Raw genomic sequence first — 20,169 nt, 5'->3', positions numbered from 1 at the left:
AAAGCAGTGCCGGCGTGGCAACCCGGCAGTACTTTGTTTCACCTCCGGGTTCACTGAGCCAGCCAAAATGTAACCTGCTGTGACAGGCAGCAGACGCCCCAGAGCAGCGTGCACACGCACACACACGCACGCACACACACACAGTGCTGCAGGGCGAATCAAAGGGGGTGTTACGTGTGGGGATGGATGGGAAGTGACAGGCTCTGAGTTGAACGGGTACGCGACCCAGCGTGGCGCAGTGCTCTGACCAGCATGGCACCCTGGCACACAGGAACACGCTATGACCCCTCACCTCATTCAGGGTGGGGACGGATCTTACGCAGTAAAATCCTCAGTGTTCATTTAAGAGTTTACAAACTGAAAATGTGAGATTATTAACCGTGTGGGTCCTTTGCATGCCTGTGTCATTATTTGATGCAGTGAACTCGAAATGGGTTTATCTGTGTTGTCAGTGATGTCAATGAACTGAGCATTTGTACAGTTCAATCCCCCACCCTCCCCCCAAGCATCACATGATCAGGGCAGGCCCTCAAAGTGGTATAAAATGATTCACTTGATTCCAGTGGTATTTGAGGGAACGGTTTATTTTCAGCATTAGTGTGACAACAATACAAGAGTCCAGCGAAACGATGCAGCAGCGTTCTACGATTTTGGTTTGTATCTTCAATTAAAGGCAAAATAAAACATTAACGTTGTGCGATTCCTTTATTATGGCTAATATTATGTTTGTCGTTGAGTGAGGAACGTTTCACTTTAATCATATGACGTTTGTCGATGTCTGTATGTTGGTTGGTTGTTGTGATATACTACTCATCCATATGAACTCGTGTTTTTGCTGTAACTCGGGTGAGCAGAGCACACGTGTTCAGGGGCGGCCTTAGGAATCTGGAGGCCCGTTTCATGACCAAATGAGGCCCCCATATATACCTATGACATAGTTATTCTGTTGTTACAGGCGTATTGACACATGTTTTGACTGTTCAATATCACTTGCAGCCATTACTCTCGACAATTACGCAGCAACAATACCTCTCCTCATCCTGTCGTACCCTTCACAATAAAGTGTCTCCCATTTACCTCCCAATGCTGCACATTTTACCCAGGTTATTAACAGGAAATAGGTGTAACTTCAACAACGTGGGAGAGAGCAAGGCAGCGAGAGAGAGGGCCAAGGGTGGTTTGGGGTTAATGACGTGGGGGTCTGGCGGTCAGTCGTAGCTCGGAGGCCCCCCTGAGGGCGGAGGCCCGTTTCAATTGAAACTGGTGAAACATAGCGAAGGCCCCTATGCACGTGTTGCATGGTGCTATAAGGTAGGCACATTTCTTATATGAGAACTTTGCCGTAAAGGTTTAAATCATTAAGTGTGGGAATTTTACAACTCCAAGAAGGCATCCTGCACGCCAGGCCACAGCTCTGTTCAGATGTCAGGTCATTCCTCAAGGTTTATATACTCTTAAAATGGCTTTTCCAGCCATTGTATAGTATACTGCCCTCAAATAAAACGCCATTATCTTGGGGATCATTACAAACGGGTCAAAGTAAATCACATTCATTTTCTAGGCCTGTGTACTCCCATAAGTATTAAGCTGTATTAACTTAGTGTAAGAATGCTCCAGTGTGCTGCAAATAGCTATCAGCTTATATCAACGTCATCTCACACTTCAGCCTGTCATTACCCACTTAATCATATAAAGAGAAAGAGAAACACAAGTCTACAGACAACTGTGACAGCATCCGTCACCCACCAGCTAATCCACCTGCCATGAGCGTTTATGGCACGTTGACATTTTGAGCACCTTTTTTGGGAGCTAGAATCTACATTCTACACATTACAATTACAATTCCACACACAACATTTTATTTTGAGAGTGCAAAGGAACAGAGCTGATGTGGTACGTCTACATACAGTACATACAGTACAGTACATCACATTCCAGCAGCATGTGCCTCTGTCTGGGAATCCTGAGGAAGAGGCCTCTCTTCCGGCTCTCACTACACCCGTCATTCCCAGCCTGTGGGCCAGGGCCCACTGGTGGTGCCGTCAGCATATTGCCCATTTGAAGATGTTATTGGTAAGAACGTTAATTCCCTCGGCGCCATTGCCTTAGATTAGTGTCAATTAATTAATAAAACGCTTGCCGCCATTGCCTCCGATCGGCGTCAATCGCGCTTTTATAGTGCATTTGATCGATCGAGCCATAATGCTACTTACGTTAGCCGGTTAGCTAGCTGTGTTGTTAGCACAGCACTGGATCGTTCATATTAGATCGTCGTCGCCATAACAATCCATTCTATCCGTTTCTTTCAATCGCCTGTATCTCCTATTCCTTGTCCCAGATGGCATTTTTGGTCAAAACAGCGTTTCTTTGACGGCACGAGCCGACGTTGTGGAGGGCAATAGTGTATACCGGTAGGCATGGATGTGATCATGTAAACAAAGGTTGTCTTGGCAACGTAAAGCTGGCAGGGTTGAGCTCACTTCCGGTTGAGGCAAAATGTGGCTTTTCAAAATAAGAGCTCAAATTAAAAAAAGGCTGGCGTGAATTAGGTCCTAATTTCTCAATAAATGGTGGCAGTCTAAGTGTAGTTGTACATTAGATTTGTGTTGCAATCAGTTGCCGTTTATACCATACTCATACAGACAGATAGTACATACATATGTATACAGTCTTACATAATGTATACAGTACATACATACCAGTAAGACGCGCAAACGCGGGAAGTGAACGCAGCTCGTACATATTTGGGTTTTTTTAAGATTTATATAAGGAGTCCCCAAAGCAGCTCCATATATGGGCACAAGTTGGACCACGCCATCAGAGTCATGTCACCATGACTCAGCCATAACCATATAAGGAGTCCCCAAAGCAGCTCCATATATGGGCACAAAAGTGTGACACACAGACAGACAGACAGACAGACATGATCTGCTAGGTCTCATAGTAAGTGCTCACTGCGTTCGCAATGAACAAACAAACACACAAAGTCACTTGTAGAAGCGGCTAGCATCTTTTATAAAATAAAATGCCATGGTATTTTGTTTCCTTTAAAACCTTGAAAATTTACTTTTCATTCCGATACCGATAAATAGGAACTTAAAAGTATATTACGCTAGTTGCATTGATCCAAGCCAGAACACAATCGATTGGTTGATCATTCTAATGAACATTTTCTACGTGGCCAACCCATAATTTGACCTCTTCCGGCTGCCGTGTTAAGTGGACAGAAGGGTGGGCCCCAAAGTGGTCTCTGATCCGGAAGAGGTTGGGAAACAATTTGCACTGACTAGACAGGTTTCCCCGACTTTGTTTTTGCCATTCTTTCTTTTTCCTGGAATCGCCCCGCGATTTCTGTTCTGATGAGATAACCCAGGAAGGGCCCCTTCCCAGATCAAACGTGACCCTTGACCCCCACCATTGTTCCGTTCCGGACGGCCCGCCATATGAGTCACCGTCAGCCTCCCCCCATGCACCGACCGACCGACTGACCGTCAGCCTCCCCCCATGCACCGACCGACCGACTGATCGTATCATCATATGAGTCACCGTCAGCCTCCCCCCATGCACCGACCGACCGACTGATCGTATCATCATATGAGTCACCGTCAGCCTCCCCCCATGCACCGACCGACCGACTGACCGTCAGCCTCCCCCCATGCACCGACCGACCGACTGATCGTATCATCATATGAGTCACCGTCAGCCTCCCCCCATGCACCGACCGACCGACTGATCGTATCATCATATGAGTCACCGTCAGCCTCCCCCCATGCACCGACCGACCGACTGATCGTCGGAACAATGTCATCAATCCGCCTTAACCCGGAGGGGTGGGGCTGAGGGAGGGGCTTCACTGAGCTGGCGAATTTACAGAATAGCACGTGTTGCCCTGTTATAACCCTGAGCGTGCCGTTTATTTAACTCTGAGTGTGTACAAAATGGAATGTACTCAAAGTATGCATAGGGGTTAATGCATGTTTTGTAATAATAAAAATCTACAAAGTAACTAATAACAAAGTATATTTTACTCTGATATGTAGTGGAGTAGATGTAAAAGTATTGCAAAATGGAAAACACGGTAAAGTAACAATTCCCACAGTACAGTACTTGAGTGAATGTACTGCTGGTTATAGTTACCATTACAGCCATAGTGCTTGGAGAGTGAATGTCCCTTTACAAATCCGTTAAGAGTCCGTTTATGCACTCTTGGAAGTTATAGACCCATAAAAGGGTCCATTTGTATACTCTCAGAGTCAAATGAGAGTATATCTCCCACCCCTCAAAAAGGGTGGAAAAAAGGCGGTAGTGGGCATTAGGAGTGAGTGAACACAGCAAATGAGATGGGGAGGCTCCGCGGGGGAGGCGTTGTCACACAGAATAAAGATTTACCTTGATACAAAAACGCTTTGAACAGACAGAAAACAACACATAATTGCCCCAGAGAGGTTAGTATAGGCCCCGACCTCATAAAACAACAAAAGATATTGCTCAGTGAAATGTGCATTTTTCATCCAGCCATTCCCCAACAACCCCCCCAGCCCCCCCCACCACCACCTTTGAAAACGCTGGCTAAGCGGGGGGAGGGGGTTGGGGTGCTTTAAAACCCATTTGTCGGAACTCTCTCATACAACCATTCCCCGAAATGAGAGTTTCCCTGCCCATCTAATCCAAAGGTAAAGCGCTATATAATATAGGACACAGCCACTTCCATGTTCACGCTGTAATTACAACAAAGCTCAAGTTGGTAATCTGCATAAAGTGACATGTTGCTGAACTTGTTTCTTTTTACAAGGATGAAGGATACTATGTTCAAGGAGCAAGCTTGGCAGTAATGAATGTTTTCACATGTCTGTTTGTGGGTTCTCATCATAGCAATTACCTCATTTATTTACACTATTTTTGGATCTACTGTTCCGGGGTGTGAGTTAGCATCAACCTTCCCCGAGAACTGCTAGTATTCAAAGCATATTATGCTTGCCAGGAATAGAGGAAGTTGCATTATAGTCTCTGTCGGGGTGCCGGGGTGGAAACCTCACATGACCAAAACGGTTACTTTTTAGGAATTTCCAAAGATTTTTGAAAAAAATAAAATAGAAATGGCATAATGTACAAGCTCTACAAAGCGCTGCAATGCAGTGTTTTGAGGGCTTGTAGATTGGCTATTGTCGCCATGTGGTGTGAAGTACAGTAACCCTGTCATACAACAAATAGAATAGGGTGTTCATGCATTAAGTGTTGATGCAATAAATCAAAGAGCATCATGATGAGAAATGATCGGTGAGACTTCGTTCAAATGATAAGAATGATAGAAACCTTTAATAGTACCTCTACTTCACTTTAATTGTAACCTTGGAGATGAATTCAAAATAAATCCATAAAGAAAATTAAATATTGACATTGACATGATAATGAAGTAGCAAATAAATACAAGTAATAATTACACAAATATACACAATGAGACAGACTAATACTGCCATTGGAAGTGAGAGGCATGGAATTGACTTTATTTCAAGAGCCTGTTGGTCAACTTAATTTGGTACACAGCCAAATCCTGAGTGTTAAGTATTAAAAAAATGTTTTACTCTTAAGTGGGTCCAATTTAACACTCTGGATTTCAGTGTGTGTGCGTGTGTGTGTGACTATACTCCACCACCTTACTGGCCACTGGCACAGTACAGCGAGGAAAAAAGAGTCGGGAATGAAATGATAAATATTCTACATCGCATGAACCAATGTTTTGGTGGAATTGGAACGTACGCCACTGTGTTGTGTAAAACCAGTGGTTCTCAAACTATTTTATAATTAATATGCATGGTAGGCACAAGATTTTGTGCCTACCATACAAGACTTGTCTGCACCCTTCCTTACTCTGAAAATATAGCCTACCTAAATTTAAGATGCTACATAGTTTTATCCCAATATGTATTGATTGTTTTACTGATCGAGAACAATGGACCTTTGTGTTATAATCTTAGCATAACCTTTGACTGTTAACCTGCACTGTTAACAAACTTAATAAAGTTTTCAATCAATCAAAAACTACGCACTGCGTCGCACTGCATTGTGAGCTTGAGATCTGATAATTAGGGGTTGTATAGGTGACGGTGTTAAGAGTGGTTAAACATATTTTTATTTTATGCTATATTAACAAACCTCGCTTGGGGAACACATGCAACCAACTCAAGGACCACTGGTGGGGATCCCTGGAGCCCACATTGAGAACCACTGGTGTAAACACAATGTCGTACTTTCGCTGAATCGAAAGTAGCCAAGAATGATTTAGTTTTTTTTTATATACGTTAAGAGACATGTGAGAGTCATTAAGGTTTTTTTTGTTTTAGTGAGCGATGGTGTTGGGGAATAAATGTGCTTGCTGCTGGGTTAACAGGCCCTTAAAACAAGGTGTAATGTCAGGAGGAAATATTTATGACCATGAAGAGGCAGTCAACTGGGTGGGCTAACACAGGCATGATACACAGGGATATTTCACATTGAGAGCACTTCTGGGGTTCATTCCTATGTCTAATCAGGCTTTTTGGGTGCAACCCAGACTGTTTTTAACGTTGCTTGGTTCTGGGGGGGGGGGGGGGGGGGTTCTGATATGGATATCAAAACCCAAATACTGAATGAAAAAAACTCTGGGGTGTGGAGTTATCCTCACGAAAGAGGTTAGATGAGCCCAGAAGTGTGATTAAGTGAAAATAACCCTATACCCACAGATTCTGGATGGGTTTTCACTACCCCCACTGATAAACATGCTAAGCATTACGAGGTAGAAGATGACATATACCCTGGATCTGTACCTACGCTCCAAAATCCTCAGTGTTATTTTTAACGGTACACTCGTGAGGGTCCATTAATTTTGGTTCCATTTTTCTCTGAGTTAAACTTGTTTTTTGTTTGTTTGAGGGGAGCTAGCCCCTCCAACATCTGGCTTTTGAAATCACGTCGTATGGCAGCCAAGTCTATGGACTTTTAATGTGTGTCACTTTTAACAAACTAATGTTTGTTTAGGTCACTAAATATGATGTCATGTGGCAGCCAAGTCTATGGACTTTTAAGGTTTTTTTTTTTACAGCAGTTAAACATTATCCTTTTTGTTTTGTATTTCTTCAGAGATGGGAAAGTGACCAATCCCTTTATAAATGAAGCCTTATACTGTAGGCCTGATTCAGGGAAATATTAATAAGGACCCTTATGCAACAGAAGTGTAGAGTGGAGTGTGCCATCTAGTGATGGCTGAATGTTGTCCGTCGTAGTGCACTTTTAAATTAACACTCAGGATTTTACAGTGCAGGGCTATTATTGACTGCATTGGATATACTAGTTGACAAGGTGGTTTGGTTAATCTTGAAAAAAGAAAAAGAAAAAACAACATCCAGTGAAGGGGAGAGAGCGAGAGAGAGAGAGAGAGAGAGAGAGAGAGAGAGAGAGATGCGATAAGGGGGGGCAATCGTAACAAAGATTGAGGTAGACACATTAAGCCTAATTCATGCTCCATCGTGCAATGGTGTTGTGCGCCGAGAACGACCGAGAATAGCCAAACTACAAGCTAACAACGTTAGCTAGTGTTAGTCAGTGACTCTGGTGAGATAGCTTCGGCCATTCTTGCCGTGCGACACTGTCATGCAACAAAGATGAATCAGGCTTTTAGGTTGGCTCAGCGAAGGAGCTCCATATACAAAAGATACTACTGTATGAACTTCCCCTGTGGTTACAGGTATCAGGTGTTACAAAAAAATACAAATAATTACAGCAGGGGACATTCTCTTAAAGTGAAGCATGTTGATGATGATGGATATATGAACACACTTAAAATATTGTTTAATCAAATCTAGGACATAGATATCTTTGTAAGTTAAAATCAATCAAAAACTGCTCATAGAGAAAAAATAAAGCAGAATATACAAACAAATTGAGTATCAAAATGCAAGGTGCAACAAACACCCGACCTTATATTTTGATTTGGAAGTGTTTGATATTTATATATACTATATATATCTCGTGTCTCCCTTGTTTTGCCTAAAAGCACCATGGTTGTACAGGTTGTTGTGGTTAATGGCTAGTTGAGCTGAGTTCCAAGTGAGGTATTGTTGAGCATAGCATAATTAGCAACAGTATTTACAAAGCAAACATTATCTAACACAATATATAAATATAATTATATATATATATGTATATACTCACATCAAGCACCTTTGGAGCAAAGACCTTACATCAAATATCTTTTAAGTCCACGCTAATGAAATTTGGCTATTGTGTCTAATTAGCAATAAAACATTTCCGTGAAACACTTTATTTTACGGTCCTATTTTAAAGTCCTACTACAGTACGTATACTCTGAATTGAGTGCATGTTGTCGTTTTGTCTCTGTAGTAAATTAATGATCTTGAGGCCATTATTTTTCGCCTATTACAAGCTATGTAAAAAAAACTGCAAAATAAAGTGTTACATTGAGATTAGTAACTTCTCTCTAAACAAACCACATGTGCCTTGAGACAAATTGAATTATTGATACAATAGCCAGTTGAGCGTGTGTATACAGTACGTATATGTACTGCATAGATACTATATTGTCTTTGTTGGGTGTTAACCTCATGTGCCCAAAACTGTTACTTTTCAGGATTCTAATTCAAATTCAAAGTAGCAGAAATGTGGCGCGAAAAGACGCGTTTCGAGAGATCTGCTACTTTGGATGCCTTTGTGTGCCGCTGTAGTATGATCAAGTAGGGCATTCATTTACAAAAAAAAAAAAAGGTTAGAATACGGAGAAGTGGTTTCTGCCACGACACAATGGAATACTGTATATACAATACTTAAAAGTATTCCGCACAAATATAGTATATAGCATGTAGGCCGGTGCTTTCAATCAGCGTTCACCGCGGAATGCCTAAACGTCATGTGTAGCACCAAAAAATGTTGTGGTAATAATGGGTCAGTCTTTGGATTACAAAAACAATGCGTTGCATATTCCTGATATACAAAAGCATTCATCAGCATTTGGATTTGCTATGAACAATTGGCTAGGGGAGGGGCAAATACAAAGAGCTAAGACACACTCACTTTTTAAAGGTTAATGCTATTTACAAAAGATAAACAAAAAAAATCTCTTAAGTAATAAATTATCTTTTAAAAACAATATCTTACAAGCTAACTGTGATGTTTGACAAGGACCAACAGCGGCTTTGTGGTAACTAGAACAAGACCAAAATAAAACAAAAATCCTTGTAGTCACAGCTGTCAATGTAGCATTTTGGAAGTGTTTTTTTTTTAAACTTTGTACAGTTTGGCAGAGATTGTATCTTTGTCATTATCTTTGCTTGTTAAGTGCAACAGAAATACACATATTCCAATTACCACTAAACTGTTGGCGACCAATCACTGGTCCCAGAAGAAAGATATGGGAGGGGTTGGGTGGAATATTGGGGAGGGGTGGGGGTTTTGGTTAGATGTGAGGGAGCAGAAAGAGGAGTGGGATTGGTCCAACATGAAATAACTAAACTGTCATCCCGCCCTGTTAAGGACTTGTTGTTCATGCTTTAGCAGTTTAGCAGTCAAACTCCATTGTGAGGTGAAAGGATGAGATTAAAAAATAAAAGATTATTAGAACAGTGGTTCTCAAACATTGTTTTTCCAAGGACCTTCATAACTCTCTGAGCTGTAAAGCGAAATATAATCGTCTCTGTCGGGTGGAAACCTCATGTCCAAAACTGTTACTGACTCTTTCAACTAGTTCCGAAAAACAATAGTTTTTTTTCCCGACATCGGGGAAGGAGCATTTATTTACCTTTATTAGGGTCCATTTGGTTCCATTTGAAAATGCTCTCAGAGTTAAATGCCTGTTTAAGGGTCAATTGGAAACCCCAAGGAACCCAGGGGGACCTGTTGTGATAAGAGATAAGGCTGTCCCCTGGGGGGGACAGAGGTAGTTCTAAAATAAAGATGGCTGACTGTATAAACATACATCCCACTTCTGACACCATGTACTATTAAGATAATATTCAGAGAGACCGGTATGTAAGTTTATCAGTCAGACATCTTTATTTTTGGAACTACCCCTGTCTCCCCACGGGGCAGCCATATGCATCACTTACCACAACTTCTCCCCGGGCGGGAAGCCCTACTTTTTTGAGAACCACTGGTTATAGAATATGGTTATGATGAGCGTACCGAGCTCCAGGGGTCTGTGCTCCAGTGGGGGCTAGACGGGCATGACTGAGTATTGCACTGCTCGCGATCCGGTGGCTTGTCCAGGATCTCACAGCTCACGTCGTTGAAGCGCTCGCCGTTGGGCCGCTGGCACACCACCAGCCTCGTCTTTATCCCTCCCCCGCACGGCTTAGTGCACTGCAGGGCGACAGGAGGAGTGTGTAGATAGAATGAAGAGGGTGTGTTGTGTAGCGGTGTTCATTTCGTCGACTAAAAGTAAGGCGAAAAATGTTCGTCGACCACCTTTTTGACGTCCAATGCGTGGCCTTTTTGAGAATTACATGTGGCATTCATATGGCAGCCAAGTCTATAGACCTTTTAACGTTTGTTTAGAGCACTTATGACATAAATCAAATGGCAGCCAAGCCTATGGACTTTTAATGGTTGTTTAGGGTTAGCAGTTAAACAAACATTGACGACGTGAGACGGCAACTGGCCGATAGAAATACAGTAAGCACCTCACTTCACACAAATGTGGGGTTTTTTTTTTACATAGTGCTGCTTTAACATTGTATACAAAAAAACCAGCAGCTAAACCATAAAAAAAAATAAAAAAAATGCATTGCCTCCTACCTCTCCCCAGTTGCCGTAGACCCACTGCGGACAGGGTCCCGACTCACAGCTCTGCTGTTCGATGGGCCTGGTGCGCTCCTCACAGTTGTTGGCCGAGTAGCCGTTCTCGTCCTGGCACACCACCACGCGCCTCTGGAAGCCCCCTGCACATGTGCTGGAGCACTGGGACGTCACAGAAACACACACAGAAAGTAAGCGCAAAGTTACCATGTTTACCCAGGGTAACTGGACTAAGCTCAATAACTTGTCTACAGCCAGGCCCTGCACATAGAACATTTAATGGTAGGGGTTCAATGCCTTGCTCAAGGGCACTTCAGCGATGGTAATTTTAACGTGCCAGTCCGGGGATACGAACTAGCGACCTTCCTATATCAAGACCGCTCCGAAAACGGTTTGGCCACCGCTGCCTCAACAGAACACCGTCTGTCACACCTCTCACTCCCCAACACAGCGCAATGCAACTCTCTTCTGGGGATCCCGGGCACAAAAAAAAATCAGATGGGGGTCCGCGACGCACACGGGCGAATGTTATATCAATTTGGGGGTGCTTGGCCCCGAAAAGGTTTGAACAATTTACAATTCAGGCATTTAGCAGAAGCTCTTGATCCAGAGCGAAAAGGTTTGAGTACTACTTCATTTAACTACTTTACTGAGTCCAGTGGTGGAAGATGTATGATTTGCTACCTAAAGACTGTACTCAAGTAAATGTACTTAGTTACTTTCAAACAGTGTCTGAGTTCAATTAAAACTCAGGACTGTGCAGTGTCCTGCAATGGCATGAAATAGACGGTATTTCTGAGTATTTTCTTTGTCGAAGTACCGTTTAACGCAGAACAATTACTTCACGACAAGGTGCTATGTAAACACACAAATATGAAAATGGCAGCTGCCAAGCACGTTGCTTGCATACAGTCAATTACATCCAGGCAGACTTTAGACAATAACGAATAGGCGACACTGCTGCTTAGGATATAAACACATTAAAAAGATTGATGACTGACAACTATGTGCGCGCACACACACACACACACACACACAGTCACACACCCAAGACACGAGCAGAGTCCCCACTCCGGTGGAAAGGCGCCAGTTCACAGTTGACAATACGACGAGACAGCTCAGTAAAGCAGAGCGACTCCTAAGCGTTGTCTTATGGCGACATTAAGAAAGACAATATCCTCTGGACTGAGGAAGGAAGAATCACCCTGAAATAGATCTCATCATTTCCCAGAATTCTTTTAAAAAAAAGAAGAAAGCCCAGGGTTATTTTTGGGGATGGTAGGAGTTGATCGCTAACCCAGTTTTACAAATACCGGTAGCTGAAAACAATGCAGCGAGAGAGAGAGAGAGAGAGAGAGAGAGAGAGAGAGAGAGAGAGAGAGAGAGAGAGAGAGAGAGAGAGAGAGAGAGAGAGAGAGAGAGAGAGAGAGAGATTTTGCTGCATTTAAAACATGCTGAAAGTGAAAGTGAATTAAGTGTGTCTGCAGGTTTAATATATTATATATAAATCTGTGCTATTGAACACCCTTATAAATATTGACCCAATGAAAAGCACTTCTGACTAAACCTCCATCTAACCACCTAACTCCAACTCAGGGTTATTTATCCTTCTGACTTCGTCATTCCAATCAATGATGGACAAAACAGCCATCTCCACATTAATGGTACAAAAACTCCACTGAGGCAACAATGTGTTGTTTTAAAAAACATTTCCTGAAAATGCAATATTTTGGACATAGTTGGTTTCTGCCCCGACAGCAGATATATTATTTACTAAAACACTTGCCTGCCATATAAAACTAGCACTGCAACTATAGCTCTGCTGATCTTTGTGATGATAACAAGTGGAGAAGACATCAGGGGTTTCCCTTACCGCTCCCCAGGGGCCTTTTCTCCACTGGTGGGCTCCTCCGCCGTGCCCGTCGGTGGCCGCGGGCAGGTTGTTCCTGTGTCCTCCTCCTCCGCCTGGCGAGGGCGGGTAGGAGCGCGGGTCGCTGGAGCGCGCCGCCGGGCACTGCGACATGGCGCAGTCCTGCTCGGTGGCGGGGCGGTCGTCCATGTCGCACTCGCTCTCGCTCACTTCCTGGTCGCTGAAGTTGACACACTGCACCTGTCTGGTGGTCTTCCCCTGGCCGCAGCTCACCGAGCACTGATGACGCACAAACGCACGCACACACACACACACACACACACACACACACACGCATACACGCATACACGCACGCACACGCACAGACCAAATGATCAGAGATACATTAGAGTTTCAGGGTCAGAGCTTCAGATCAGAGATACAGGTTTTCATGCCAACGGACCCCTCAAATGAATACTGCATAGTATTTGGCCACGGATGAAGCCTGTTATCTGCAAAAGCATTTAAGTGGAAATACACAGAAAGAAATGTGCAATGGTGCACATTATACACATACAAAATGGCACGCTTGCACATAGTTTAAATAAGAATTCACCTCCTACACGTCTGCTCTCCCAGACTCCCACAGTCAGACTCTACGTCTTTGACGTGGAAAAGGTCTGAGAACCAATGCTGTATGTACTGTACTGTACAGTAACAGCAGAGCAACACAAAGAGCTGGATAGAATCAGAATCAGTACAGTACAGTAAGTTCTGTATCTCTGCACAGAACCTTGACCCAACAGACAACTATTTCTCTTCAGAAACCAAACAGCTTCCGCCACCAAGCACTCCCTGCTGCAACAATTATCTGCTCCCCCATCCTCCCCCTCTGTATTGCAACATTGAGATCCTATCGTCTCTGCCGGGTTACTTTTCAGGATTCAAATAATTTTTTTTGCAAAAGTAGAAGATCGACAAGCTAAAAAGGGCCAAAACGTGACGCGTTTCGAGCTTGTAGATCTGCTACTTTTGATGCCTTTATGTGACGCTGTGTAGTATGATCAATACAGTGTTAATTTACAAAAGAAGAAAGTTTGATTATGGAGATAGACAAATTCTGTGTTAGACTTGATTGATTGACTTGATTGATTGATCAAAAATGGCCTGTTAACCAGTTTTCAAGATTGTTGAGCACAGACGTCAGTATAGCATTACAAAGTTAGTACAGTACATGTACATTGTACATGAACAGCAAACACACGATCTTCACGGCAACACAACCTGCCCAGCACGGAAAAAAACGATCAGTGGCCAAAGACACATCGCTGTCTGCCTCTGTTCAAAACGTACGATTTGTGTTTGTGTGTGTCTCTCTCTCAGATCGTGTGGCATTAAGAAGCGAGAAAGGCACAGGCGGGTCGGGCTTCTACACTATTGCATCTCCAGTTAGAAGCTAGCATGGGGCTCTATGCTGTCTAGACGTCCAGTGAGAGGCTAGCATGGGGCTCTATGCTGTCTAGACGTCCAGTGAGAGGCTAGCATGGGGCTCTATGCTGTCTAGACGCCCAGTACGAGGCTAGCATGGGGCTCTATGCTTTCTAGACGTCCAGTAAGAGGCTAGCATGGGGCTCTATGCTGTCTAGACGTCCAGTGAGAGGCTAGCATGGGGCTCTATGCTGTCTAGACGTCCAGTGAAAGGCTAGCATGGGGCTCTATGCTGTCTAGACGTCCAGTGAAAGGCTAGCATGGGGCTCTATGCTGTCTAGACGTCCAGTGAAAGGCTAGCATGGGGCTCTATGCTGTCTAGACGTCCAGTGAGAGGCTAGCATGGGGCTCTATGCTGTCTAGACGTCCAGTGAGAGGCTAGCATGGGGCTCTATGCTGTCCAGTCGCCGGCAGTGTTTACACACTGTGCTCAGACGGAGAAGGTTTCAGAGCCGCAGTGATATTCTATCACACTGCTGTTTACGTTGCACTGCGCAGGTCACGCAGGCCATGAGAACGATAACAACGTTTTTTCGTCATGCTATATATTACCGTGTCATATTTTGGAGTGCGTTCAATATGTGCAATAAATCACCAGCGAGATAACTTTCTACACTTTGTTGTTGCTGCAAGTTCTCTGTTCCAAAATGTGCGTGTGTGTCTACTTGATTTGTTGTGGGTGTTTGTGTGTGCGTGTGCGTGTGTGTTTGCTGGTTTAGCCTCTACCAGTCTACACAGAAATAAATGTGTATATGTGTGTGCACGTGTGCACGCGAGAGGCTACGGCAAGTCTCTTTGGATCATATGTGGTCATGGGATGAACTCCTTCTTATTTCCTGCTTGGGGTCGATGAGTGTTTTTGGCATGAAGAGGTGTGTGCACGGCTGCGCGCACGTGCGTGTGTGTGTGTGTGTGTCTGCGTGTCCGTGCATGAGTGTGTGTGTAGTGACCAGTTCTGTAGTCTGGCAGAGCAGTATCACCATCACTATGTTTGATGAGAACCATCTGTAAACAAGACTGCAGACCCTCACTGGAGCCCCTCCCCTAGCATCTCTCAGCCCCTGACCTCTCTCTCGCTCTCAAACACATGCGCGTACATGTACATGTGCAGTCGCACACACAGATACAGACACACATTCACGCATGTGCGCACACATGCACGCATGCGTGCAGACATGTACACACGCACGCACACACCGATTTGTGTTGCGACACATGCAGACTTTCAGCTGATTTCCATTGACTATTACTGTATGTTCATTCTCTAACCCAAACCTACTACAGTGATCCTAAACTTAAACCTAAACCTTAACCTAAACCCAGTTGACCTTAAAACTGAGTAACAAATGACAACTTTTTACATTTTCAGGGTGATGAGCTTTTTTGAATTTTTTGAATAATCTTGAAAATGTGTGCAAATCCTTTATATATATATTATGCATAAAAATGTCGCTAAAAAACCCTGTGAATAAGTAGGTAGTAGGGGCTGCTGCTGGCCCATAAGACATTCTTACCGAGGTCCATTCCAGAACTTTCCACTGTCCACAGGCCACCACGGAGCACACCTCCCTGGCGGGGGGCTTCTGGAGGTGGGCACACGCCGACTCTTCAGCCACGCCGCCCTGGGTGTCACGGCAGCTGACGTAGCGCATCCTGGTCCCTTTACCGCAGCTGGCACTGCACTGTTGGGAGCACCATGAGACACCAGGTGAGAAGGAGCAGTGGAACATAATCTCTGTCTCTGTCGGCTGGGAACCTCATATGTCCAAAACTATTACTAAAAAACACTTCTAAAATAATAGAAGATCAGCTATTTCCACTATTGATGTTTATTAAGTATGAAGTATATATATATTAGCCTTCCCACGTCCAAAACGGTCGAGAGTTATCATGTGTACGCCTACAGGGACACGTATACACATACATACATAGGGACACACATAGCTCCGTAATGGAGCTGAGGCACCGCTCAAAAAGACGTTAAAGATATTTTTAGCGCTGTGGGCCTTAAAAGAAATCATCATGTAAAGTTTTATAATGGGGACAGCCCTACACATAGGGCGGGAGAAGGGGGGTGGGGTGTCACCTACCTGTGTCCAGGACCCGAACCTCCACTGTGTTTTGTGGACCTGGTGGGAGGGGACCTTGGCATCCGGAGAGACCGGGTGGCTGCTGGGACACTGGGTCAGCTCACAGTCCTGGTGGAAGGAAGGAGTCACAAACAACTTGTATATCAGTGGCTCTCAACCTTTTTCAGGCTGTGATGCCCCAAAAGAATCCTATTTGAACTGGGGACTCCTCACCCTGACAAGCACTCAATTACATTTAGTTTGAAAATAGCGGAAATATTGTGAAAATAGCGGATCTACAAGCTCACAACGCCATCACAGGAGGGTGATAAATCTGTGAATGATTGTTATTAATTTATTATATAATATTATATAATCATTTTATTTATTATAAGAATTTCTTATATTATTTGACAATTTGGCCAAAGTTTGGAGTATAGTTTATTGATTATTCTTTTGATGCTGTGAGTTTTTTTTACTTACTACCAACCCAAAATCATGTGGGGATTGTGATACCGACCGAACTCAAAGTAATATGCTATGTTACATCAAACAAAACAAAAAGAAGAATATAAAATACTAGCCTTCAATCATCTTGGGCCAGTTATTTATGGCCCAGTCTTTTTTCGTGTGTGTGTGTGTCTCGTGGGAGATGTTTTATGTTTCCCGTCAGCTCCCCCCCCCCCCCCCGTTCCCCCTCCCCTCACCTTACCAAAAACAATGTAGTGCGAGGGTCCTGCTCCTAGCCCGTTCAAACTATGGATTGTGGCGTTAAGCCGCTGAGCGTAAATCGCTGATCCCTGTCATAACAGGTCATAGTGGACAGCTATCCAGCGCACCAATGCCAGCGCTGGCGCGGTTCACAAACTCCTCCCCCGTCGCCCGCCCACCCCCTCTTCCTCACCTTCTGTCCACCACCGCCCCCCTCCCCTTAACCCAAGCCCTCTGGTGACCTTTGACCCCTAGCCTGGTCTCAGGGCGGCAGGCGAGGGAGGGGGCCGCGGGGCTACGTTTGTGGGCTCCACATTCCACACTTGGCCGCCGCGCCCCCCACCCTGGCGGAAACAAGCCTCCCTCTCTAGCACGCGGGTGCTTCACACACACACGCTGCCACCTCGCTTTCCGTCAAGTGCGTTCTAAACAGTCAACAAACCAACATACAGTATAAGTGTATACAGGGTATCTATTTCTAAAGTTACAATCCGATGACTTTTAAAGACCTCTTTCATACCAAACTCGCCAAATGTTATGGAAGATAGACGCAAACATCGATCTACAGTACGAGCTTATAGTTCGGCTATTTCTACACAGCATTCATCTGTGGCACTGAGTCAAACTAAAAGTAACGCCTCAACTACAACTCCTAAAAGTTCCCATCAGGGTGGGGAGTCTGTGTCGGTTCAAATATGGTTCTTTTTGGGGGGTCGTGGCCTGAAAAGTTTGGGAACCCTTTCTCTTTGTGTACCCCCCACCACCCGCACGGAGGTGGTGGGCCGAAAGAGGGCCGGGCGGCCTGGTGGCCCACTTCATGGATGGTTGGCTAGAATCACAGTGAGGTGAGGTGACTGGCTTCTGGGTCACTGCCTCTGCCGGTCCCCAGGCACCGGAATTAGAGCTGCTAAGGGGGCTACGGGGGGCCTCATTCCCTCCCAGTTTGCATGCTCAGCCCCTCTGAACATGGCTTTTAACGCCCCACCATGCGCACATCAAACATGTGTGTGTGTGTGTGTGTGTGTGTGTGTGTATGTATGTGTGTGTGTGTGTGTGTGTGTGTGTGTGTGTGTGTGTGTGTGTGTGACTGTGTGTTAAGTAACCCATCACATAGCTGTCTCACTCTCACTCTCTCTCTAACAGTGATTTTCACTGTGACTTTTTCATGTCAAGGACCCCGTACACTGATATGTGTACGGGGTTGATTCAAGCCCCCTTGACTGAGGGATGGGTAAGAAGAATGCAGCATGAAATTTAGGCAACTATCGTCTACCACAGTGGTAATGACATTTGAACTGGGGGGACCCCCACCACCCCCCCACCCTGAGAGGCACTTGGAATTGTAAGAGTTGAGGTATTACATTTTGTTTGACTCAGTCAGTTCCCACAGATAGATATTAGAAAAATAGCCGATCTACAAGCTCACAACACCAACGATGGATCTGTGAACGATTGTTAATAGTTAATTTAGGCCATGGAGTCAAGATTCAGGAGTGGGTAAATGCCTGGTGATGTCTATCAAATATCTCAAAAAAGGTGTTCGTGAAAGGTTCACCTTAAAGGGAAACTTTACCCGTTTTGCAACCACATCTTATTTTAATGATTTTTGGGAGACAATAAACACTTTCCTGGGGGTTTTATGTCGGCATTATGTGTTTTTAGATATTTTAGTATTTCCATGTGTCCATGATGAAACATTATGGGAATTGTAGTCCAGGAAGGAAGTGAGGCCAGTGTCCATGACATCATGGACACTTTGAAATACTAAAATATCTAAAAACACATATTACCCACATAAAAACCCCCAGGAAAGTGTTTGTTGTCTCCCACACATCATTAAAATAAGATCTGGTTGCAAGCGGGGTGAAGTATCCCTTTAAGTTTTAGGTGAAGATCATACCTAGCATTCCCACCTCAGGAGGGAAACGAAGCCTCCATCACGGCCTGATGGTCCTAACTGTTACAAGATGTTCTGTTTGGGTAAAACCTCACGTCACCGCAGAGGAAAGCCTGGTATTCCTTCTAAAACCGAGCCATGTGATCCGCTTTGGAAAATAAGGGAAAATAATAATAATCGAGTTCCGGTGGTGTGTTCCGGAAGGCTTTCTTTCCCACATAATGCGAATCAATTTGCTAGTCTGACCACGAGTTATAATAAAAGATGGACATGCCAAACGAGTATTATACCAAAAGAAATGCAACGATCAGACCAATCACCTTTTACACTAAACGATCAGACCACACCAATCACCTTTTACACTAAACGATCAGACCACACCAATCACCTTTTACACTAAACGATCAGACCACACCAATCACCTTTTACACTAAACGATCAGACCACACCAATCACCTTTTACACTAAACGATCAGACCACACCAATCACCTTTTACACTAAACGATCAGACCACACCAATCACCTTTTACACTAAACGATCAGACCACACCAATTACCTTTTACACTAAACGATCAGACCACACCAATCACCTTTTACACTAAACGATCAGACCACACCAATCACCTTTTACACTAAACGATCAGACCACACCAATCACCTTTTACACTAAACGATCAGATCACACCAATCACCTTTTACACTAAACGATCAGACCACACCAATCACCTTTTACACTAAACGATCAGACCACACCAATCACCTTTTACACTAAACGATCAGACCACACCAATCACCTTTACACTAAACGATCAGACCACACCAATCACCTTTTACACTAAACGATCAGACCACACCAATCACCTTTTACACTAAACGATCAGACCACACCAATCACCTTTTACACTAAACGATCAGACCACACCAATCACCTTTTACACTAGGGGAATCATTTGGGAGGTGCACGCCCGGCGCCGTTGGTTCCGCAACCCTCAACCGCCTGAGGACAGGTGTCGGACGTTTTGGTGCAGCCATGCAGAAATGGGGTCTCACAGACAGTGCCCACTGCGAATGTGGGGATCCATTACAGGCTGTGGAACACGTGCTGACCAGCTGCCCCATATACCCGCCACCGAATGGTGATCGTGGGTTAATTCATTGACCTGGACAATGACACACTGGACTGGCTTGCTTGCAACGGAGCTGAAGGTCTAAGGACATACGACAGAAGAGATGAAGCACTTCCGCATTCCATTGTTCCAATGGGAGTCAACGCTAGTGTCGCCACTCTCTTACTATTACTCTGGTTCCGGCCACCCGATGGTGTAGTTATTTTCCCGCTCCGAGCGGATCGGAAACCCGAAAATGGTATTG

At 44.4% G+C, this 20,169-nt stretch overlaps 1 protein-coding gene across 2 annotated transcripts in view; it reads right to left on the bottom strand.

Moving 5' to 3' along the window:
* The window catches only part of adamts9 (ADAM metallopeptidase with thrombospondin type 1 motif, 9), an 81,483-nt gene that overhangs the window by 21,429 nt on the left and 39,885 nt on the right, over nucleotides 1-20,169 (bottom strand). Inside the window, exons 24-28 of one of the 2 annotated variants that reach the window (XM_080782404.1) lie at nucleotides 16,210-16,317; nucleotides 15,634-15,801; nucleotides 12,656-12,931; nucleotides 10,783-10,944; nucleotides 10,171-10,347 (exon numbers count right to left, since the gene is read on the bottom strand). In XM_080782404.1, coding sequence (XP_080638530.1) covers nucleotides 10,171-10,347; nucleotides 10,783-10,944; nucleotides 12,656-12,931; nucleotides 15,634-15,801; nucleotides 16,210-16,317 — 891 coding nt within the window. Of the gene's footprint in view, nucleotides 1-7,807; nucleotides 10,348-10,782; nucleotides 10,945-12,655; nucleotides 12,932-15,633; nucleotides 15,802-16,209; nucleotides 16,318-20,169 lie in introns of those variants that run through there. The other variant, XM_080782405.1, reaches the window with a different exon arrangement.

Source organism: Protomyctophum bolini, assembly GCF_963924005.1.
Source record: "Protomyctophum bolini genome assembly, chromosome: 2".
Lineage (NCBI taxonomy): Eukaryota > Metazoa > Chordata > Actinopteri > Myctophiformes > Myctophidae > Protomyctophum > Protomyctophum bolini.
Note: the sequence above shows the minus strand (reverse complement) of the source record. Positions and strands in the feature narration are given on the sequence as shown.